General features: G+C 39.6%; 1 protein-coding gene across 2 annotated transcripts; it reads left to right on the plus strand.

Moving 5' to 3' along the window:
- The first annotated feature begins 11 nt into the window (after positions 1-11).
- LOC145486581 (uncharacterized) lies at positions 12-5,618 on the plus strand. 2 transcript variants are annotated; one of them, XR_014049304.1, is made up of 3 exons: positions 12-328; positions 3,444-4,587; positions 4,625-5,618. XR_014049304.1 is itself a non-coding variant. In XM_081465271.1 (2 exons), exons 1-2 carry the CDS (start codon positions 159-161, stop codon positions 4,369-4,371), a joined length of 1,098 nt encoding a protein of 365 aa, XP_081321397.1. In that variant the 5' UTR covers positions 12-158; the 3' UTR covers positions 4,372-5,618. The 2 variants fall into 2 exon arrangements, 1 of the variants encoding a protein (XP_081321397.1); XM_081465271.1 differs by having other exon boundaries at positions 3,444-5,618.
- The last annotated feature ends 2,506 nt before the right edge of the window (positions 5,619-8,124 follow it).

Genomic DNA, 8,124 nt, shown 5'->3' on the forward strand with positions numbered 1-8,124 from the left:
TCGTCACTGGAGCCCTCCCACTTCCTCGGTCACGTTTTGAATTCAGTATGAAATATTTGTGTCAACATCCTCGAACACTCTGGAGCACAACAAGACGCTTATAAACCTGGCTTCCCTCACGTGTTCCTCAGTATCCTGCATCGCTTGCGCGAAAGCCAATGAATTCTCCTTCGGACGAAAATAAGAAACAGCAAAACGAAGAATCCTCCACGCCAGAAGGTGAAACGAATGTGCTGGAAGCGAGTACGGTGAAGTGTTTTCCTGCTGTCAAACGCAGTTTTCGTCAAAAACAGTGTAACTGGAGGTGGAGATGGAAATACTTCACCAGGTAGGTTTTCACGATTTTATCTTTTAGAAGTAAGTCTGCTATCGTACGAGTGTAGTTTTACTTGGATTGGCGGCAATCAAAGCAAATCGGTGGTACTTCACTTATACTATATTTTACGAAAATAAACTCCCTGGTGATTTCAGAGGCAAACATCAGATAGTATTGTGTAACATTAAGCTTAATCAATACAATTTACGTATACAACACTATCATCCGCAAAGCTCCTGCTCAAAATTAGATGTGTAAGCGTTGTTTTGGATCTAGTTTTTGCGGGAGAATATTTCTTTGTTAATTATGGGCGTTAAGGCATTTTCCTCTTTAGTATGCAGAAAACACTAGTAAAAAACATTTGCAAGCAGATGTTTTCGTCAAGTTCAAGTTCGCTGTAAGATTCGGCTTGTCGACTTAAATTTCGCAACCTTTCGGTGAACTTTCTTTGATACATTTCACCTCGCACAAATGGTTTACATGTAGATTTCCTTCGTTCAATTCCTCTCTCTTATAAATTGTGCGGTTAACATCGGAGGTATGGAGAAGCTCCTCGAAAATGTATACCAAATGGGAGATTATATACGAGGAGGCATGCTGTAAACAATGATACTCTTAAAATCGAATTAGAAAACGCTAGTGAGTTATGTCTTCAGTTGAAAGGAAACAAGCCGAGGCTTGATTTTTGGGTATTTTTTTGCCATGCTTGAACGCCTGACCATTTATTCTCAAAACTAAACAATCGCTTATTCATATTTTATAGCTCGCACGACCACAAAAAGCTAAACAACTTTCCTTCCTGAAGTGTGAGAATTAATAACTTTAATTTTAAAACAGTAATCAGGGCCAACTACACTGTATGTTGTTTTTAGACCATTTTCGTATTAGTGTATGCTTTGTAAATTCGATTTTCGAGAGATCGATTGCGTTCTAGTTTAATACTGCGGAGACATCTATACGTCTTGCTGGGTTTTAAGTTTGCCGCATGCCGCCGAAAGAATATATTGTATTGAGAATTTTTGTGAAAAACTTTCCGCTCTGACCTTCGCCCACTGTTATGATTCACTAAGGCTTTACGGAGTACCGCACGAGAGACAAGAGGCGTTTCACCGCTCATCACCAAACACACGTGTAGTCATTGAAAAACACAGCGGATTTGCATTATTGGATATCCATTGTTTTCTCCTAATGAAGGCAGTCGCTTACCAGAGTTGTTTCCAAACAAACTGCATCCAGTCGAGGGACTCTTAAACACATGAACATTGAAGAAAATTTTGCAAATCAAAGTTGAGTTAGACATATTTGTTATCAAATGAGAAATCAAAGGCACCGGATGTAGGCTTATATGCCCGTTATATAACAGTGAAGCAGTGTGCAATTTATATTTCTTTTTTTTTTTGTCCCAGGACAATGCAATTTCACATTACTGATATTTCCATACATTTCCTGTAAGCTTGATTTTGAAATTCTTTGTTGTGCATACCGACACTCTGCATCCCGACATGCTGATGTCACCAATGATTTTCTCTTTTATACTTTCCTGTCACTTTTTTACTTGACTGTATGCATCTATGCCAACTCTCTTGGATTATCCGAGAATCTCCCAAATGCAGACCGAATCTCCTGGTCTCTCTTTTACAGGTCACCAAATATCCCGGACAGTTTAGAGGAAAGTGCATAAAAAAGAGTTGTGTTAAGTTCTGGCCTGAAAAGCTGTTAAGTACATTTATTATATGGCTTGCTCCGTGAGCGAGCAAGATGAATCAAATCCTACGCTGTGATTGGCTAACCGAGCGGGCAAGAGGGAGCTATCTTGCCCACTCGGGACTACCCGCCGTGTCCTGCAAGCAAAATTTCTCTGAAGGCCATATAATAAATCCTTTATTGACCAAGCTTGTTCCGTCAAGATGGCTGGATATTGGCCTCGTTCTTTTTTTGCGTGTTTATGGTCCTCAACTCTGTCTCGGTCCACAAACACACAAAAAAAGAATTTGGCCAATATCCAGTCATCTCGACCTTACACTTGGTCAATAACCCATACTTATTATGAGCCTAAAAATCGATTAGACTGTTCACAGTCCCCTATTTTTCTGTGAGATCGTAGATGTCGATCGTTGAGCTCGACGGGCCGCCATCTTGATCTCTTGATGCAAGCGAAACTGGAGAGAGTACAAAATGCCGTGGGTAGGGGTGGTGGAGGGCACAGCCGGCAGAAAAAATAGAGAGACTGTGACAGCTTCACTCTGTCTCATGTTCAAGGGGCGCGGCCGCCAGTTTGGCGCCTCTGTTAATCAAATCAATCAACAATCTCCTCCCCTGGGAAAAAACCTGTTAAATCAGAAATGATGATATGAATACACATTACTGTGTTGTGAATTTCGAAACATTTTGAAGGTTTACTAAGTTGAGTCGCATGAATGTGGGATGGAAGAACTCTTCTCTGACTCCAAAAAAAGCGGCAAAACCCACAGAAAATTCCAATTATTCAGATGCGTGCCGTCTTTGTGGCATTAACTGTAAAATTTCAGTCGGAAATAAGAACAACCAACGGAGCTTTCAGCCATTTCCTTCGCCAAAACGAAACTTTGATATATTAAACTCTTGCCAAAACCAGTCGGAAGAACCGCCAAAACATCTTTTCCTTTGAGTAAACGAGAAACGGCCTCCTTTTGCTCGCGCTTTAACACCAATCCTCCAAGACAAGAAGCAGACAGACGATCAAAATCAGAACATTCTTCAGAAAACTGTCTTGAAATCGATGGCCTGAGCCGCGAAGTGATGAAAGTCACTTTCTGTCACTCAAGTTGTCAACGCTCTGCTACGTTTTGATGAACTCTATTGTCCCTTCGACCAATCAGGTGTTGTTGTAGCTGGAGCAGCTAACGCAGCGAACACCAGATGGAGTGAAGCTGTTACAGTCTCCCTATTTTTTCCACCCCATCACCCCCACGTTGTTAACCCCACCGCCACTACCCACGGGCATTTTGTACTCTCCCAGTTTCGCTCACATCAAGAGACCAAGATGGTGGCCCATCAAACTCAATGATCGACATCTACGATCTCACGGAAAAATAGGGGACTGTGAACAGTCTAAAAAATTGATTGTCTATTTTTTTTTCTCCCCCAGGGCTCTACAGCCAATATCAGAGCAAGGGGAAAATACAAAAGATGACGCAAGTAAAGTTGATGAGAATGGTGTAAACTCAGCTGTTGATGGTGGCATTGAAACTAGTTCAGATTCCCTAGAAACAAAGGAGCAAGAAAATCTAGATTCAAATAATCAGCATCTAGTGGACTGTAGACATAATGTTTACAATGACAACAATTCTGATGACAGTAGAGAAACGGTTCAATCTAAGGAAGACTACAGTGCTTGTATCAAACTAATAGAAAAGTTCCAGGAGGCAGTATTAGACAATGCAGTAAGAATAATACAAGCTGCTTACAAGCGGTTCAGGGAAAGACGTAGATTTCTGAAGCTAAAGAAATCAGCGACAGTTATTCAAAGGTGTGCAAGACAATGGCTTGTACTAAGGCACTCTAAAGGATTACCTGCTCTTCAGTCTACAAAACCTGAATGTGAACATGATAATGGAGTACAAAAGAGCTGTTGTAATGACAGTAAGCAGGAGAGAGAAGTTTCCTCCCATCACATTGAAAGCGAAGATCAGGTAGAAGAAAGACAATCAGTGGAGTCGGATAGTTTTGATGGTGACAGAGCAGACTCTTTGTGGACTCAGGAAGAGTTAGAAAAAGATGTTGATGGTGCACCAGAATCAACGTTGGAGGAACATGACCAGTTTGAAAACTCTTTTGAAAATTTTGATGCAGTGTCTTTGTCTGGAAGCACTGAAAACCTCAGCGACGCAGAAGTGAGCATCAATCAAGGTGAAGAGATTGCTTTTACAAGTGACCCAGACTCACTATCATTAGCTGACAGTGGAATTGACATGGGCTCTGATACTACCCAGGAAGTAGCGGTCATTGATGACTGCGAATGTTCCAAGTTTGAAAATACATCACCGCTTGAAAAAGCAGTTTTGCACCAAAAATGAGGTGAATTAAACCCTTGTTGCTTTTCAAACTATGTACAGTGAAACCCTGATATAACAAAGCATGGCTTGTTAAGATTTGATGTTGGTGGCTGCTCTGGGGAGCACCTTTCAGCAAGCCATACATTAAGGCTGGTTTTCACTAGCGATGGAGTCGCAGTCAGAGTTGTAAGAATGCTTACAACCTTGTGAAAACTGTAAATCTGAGTCGTAAGCCGGGTCATAAACTCGACGGTATTGGAGTCGGAAGAATCAGAATGTTTCCATTTCCTTCCGATTCCACTTACAACTCCAACACCTATGATCCAGTGAAAACTAGCTTGTTGGAGTTGGAAACAGAAACGGAGGAACCAACCAATTGCAATGCCTGGAATCAAGCATTGTGATTGGCTTATTCTTCAGCTTCTGCTTGCAACACCGACAATCTAGTTCGCACTAGATATGAAATTATGCAAAGATTTTATTATATAAAGGTTTGCTATGCCAGGGTTCCACCGTACTTGGACCTTTCTAGTCCCAGCACAAATTATAACTCTCCTTCCCTAAATTCTTGATCTTTTGTTGAAATTGCAGGGAGGAATTAAATATTAATCAGTCTTGGGACTTGAATGGTTTTGAGGGCTAGGTTGGCCTTATTCTAATATTTCTTTTCTTCTGCATTGATGACAAAAAATGAAGGCATTGGTGGTATTTTGCTGTCTGGTTTGAACTTCTCTAGTTTTGACCATTCATGCATGTTTCAGTTTGGCATCCCTGTTTTCTTTTGTATAATACTATCACTGCAAACTATTATTTTTCAAATTGAAGACCACTTTACATGCTACCAAAATACAACTTAACATGTAGCACAATCAAGCCCCTTTCAATCAGTTGGGGTGTAGGAACAGAATCTTGTGGGTTGTCTTTTCTTAGGCATTCGCTGATCAAGACCATGAAAAACACACTATTCTAAACAATTATTGTTAATACTAGATTCTCTATACAAGAATGTTATTCCTTATTCAATTTTATCCACATACAAGATAATAATTATTGTCTATCATAGCTGTTATACTATTGCTATTGTACTATGCAGCTTTGTGTATAATTTGCACAAAATAATTCCCACACCTTATGTTGCAACATAGCATGTCGTGACATGGGTGGGAGGTGCAAGTTTGGGCTTTTAGCCAGAATTTGAAAAGTGGCCGTCCAAAATGTGTTATGGGGCCTGCTCAAACGAACAATTTATAAGGCAACATAAGAAAAATAAGACAATTTTCTTTAAAAAGTGGCCATCCACTGGACACACAGACACACAGACACCCATCTGGCCAAAAACCTACACAAGGTTGATATGTTGATTGAGAGGTTTGGGGCTTTTTCCTAGGACCATGACTAATGCAATGACGTTTGTAAGTGTAAATATAATTGAATTTCTGTGGCATGTGCTTTGCATTGAATTTCATTGCATTACATTTTATTATATAGACACTAGTGTTTTACTATACACCGCTTGTAAAATTCATGAGGAACTACTTCTGGGATCCAAGTGGCATAATTTCCATATCTTCAGCAGTGAGGATATCAATTGCATCATTTCTTGCCTTTTTCACGGTTGTTTTTGCAAACGGTCGGTCAAAATGGCAAGCAATGGATTAGTCTATATATAATAAAATTAGTCTCTATATAATAAAAAGAAGAGTACATGGTGGCTTGAAGATATGAATTTTATTTTCTTGTGTTAAAACAACATTTTACTTGTTTTACTCATTCATGTAATGTTGTTCTAACCACTTAAAAATAAAATTTGTGTCTTTGTGCCGCCATGTAATATCCTCTATGTGTTTTATGCCTTTACAGTGTTCTTTCTTCATTGCCATTTAATTTTACTTGTATTTGCACTTAAAAACATTTTCTCCTGGACTCCTGAGGGACTACTCACCTTTTTCTCAGAAAGCGGGTCATTTTGGTGATTTTCTGTCAGGTAAAGCTATTTTTTTTCAGGCAGCATTATGTTGAGCGGCTGGAGGCTACGTGAATTTTTTTTTCAGTGCTGTGGTTTAGTGAGGAAGATTCTATGGTGTGGGAAAATGTTGCTTTGCAATCAAATGTTCGCTCTTAGTATATAATATTTTAAAGAAAATGCAAATTGATGTGCAAGTTCATTGTCAAGTTGTGCAACAATTACAACAAAGATTGTGAAACTTGGACATCGTTTAATATAAGTTCTTTTGATACATTATTCAGTCTACATTTTTGGTTAAGTAATTTAGATTAGGGGCAACAGGAGCAAGAAAACCTCCATCTGGTATTTTGAGATCTTTAATTAAGAGTTTGGTGTAGTTGACTACTGTCATCGTATCCTCATCAATATAGTTCTGTTACAAGTGATTCTCGTCATTATCGTTGGTGGGTTCTCTCCTTTCTCCAAGGCTGTCTTCGTCCAATTTGAATATGCCCACAGGTCCCAGCTGCAGACGAAGCTTACTTTGTACCCTCTGAAGGGCCTGTAGAGAGTGTAGATGTGCAAAGTGGCATGCTGCCTGCCACATTCTTTGAGAGAAAGGAGAAAGCTTAACCACGAATTTGACCAAGAAAAGACAGTTTGACTCCCTTGCAAAGCATTTTTGTGTGACAGTAAGCTTCAATTTACATTCAGATGATTGCTCTGAATCTTCCAGAAATCTTCATTGTTCTACCAAAAAGATTATCTTGTTTTCTTGTTCCCATTGCTATTGATAGTTATACTTTACAAATTAAGCTTCATTGTAGATTAGGTTTTTTTTTAACATTTTTTTAAAATAATTGTATTGAAATTTAAGTTTGGCAAATGTTTGCCAAAATTTTTGAAATAATATTTCGCCAGCATGGCCAAGAGAAATGTGAATGTTCCAACATTTGCAAAAATAGAGCTTTAAATATTGTTGAATTTGAAAAATCGTGTATAAAAATGGTTCTTGCATATTCATTCCCAAGTTTGCTTGCAACCAGAATTCAGTGTTTATTTATAAAAATTGTATGAATTTTTTGAATAAAATATGTCCTTAATTAAAACTGTGGCATTGTTTCAACATTCCTGCATTTAAGTCCGTGGCATCTTAGCAATGGCAATCGTAGTTTCCTTGTCTACTGATAGACAAGCCTGTTAGGTTTCTCATCAACAAATCCATGAAACGCGAAAGATGAGAGGAATTCCCATAATAACTAAGGCATACAATACGTACGAGCGTCATTTAGGCGCAGAGTTTCGTGTCTAGGCGGTAAGTTTGTCGGGCGGTAACAGTTTCTTCCATTCCCCCTCCTCCACCCGGGGTAGTCTGTCTGTCTTTCTAACGACAGACCACGTGATATTCTCTGGAGTATTGTTCTTTAAAGCGAGAATTCTCAAGAGTATCGTCACATGGTCTGAAATGGGGCAATAAACCGCCCAAGCTAATTAAAGAAGTCTATTCCAGAAACGCTAAAGATGAGAGGAATAACCAATTAAAACGAAGGCATGCAATATGTACTAGTGTTATTTTGGCGGCAAGGCTTATTTAGTTCTGCCGCAAGAGTTATTTGGCCGGGCGGCAAGGGTTATTTGGCCGGGCGGTAAGTGTTGTTTAGCCGGGCGGTGAGTGTTATTTAGGCGGACGGCAAGAGTTATTTGGCCGGGCGGCGAGTGTTATTTAGCCGGGCGGCAAGCGTTATTTGGGTGGCAACTGTACATTCACCAAAATATATCGTAGCCTGGGGCTTTCGCGACGAGGTGGGTGGGTGTAATGAGGCTAAAAT

The sequence above is a fragment of the Orbicella franksi genome, chromosome 5, assembly GCF_964199315.1.
Source record: "Orbicella franksi chromosome 5, jaOrbFran1.1, whole genome shotgun sequence".
NCBI classification, from domain to species: Eukaryota; Metazoa; Cnidaria; class Anthozoa; order Scleractinia; family Merulinidae; genus Orbicella; species Orbicella franksi.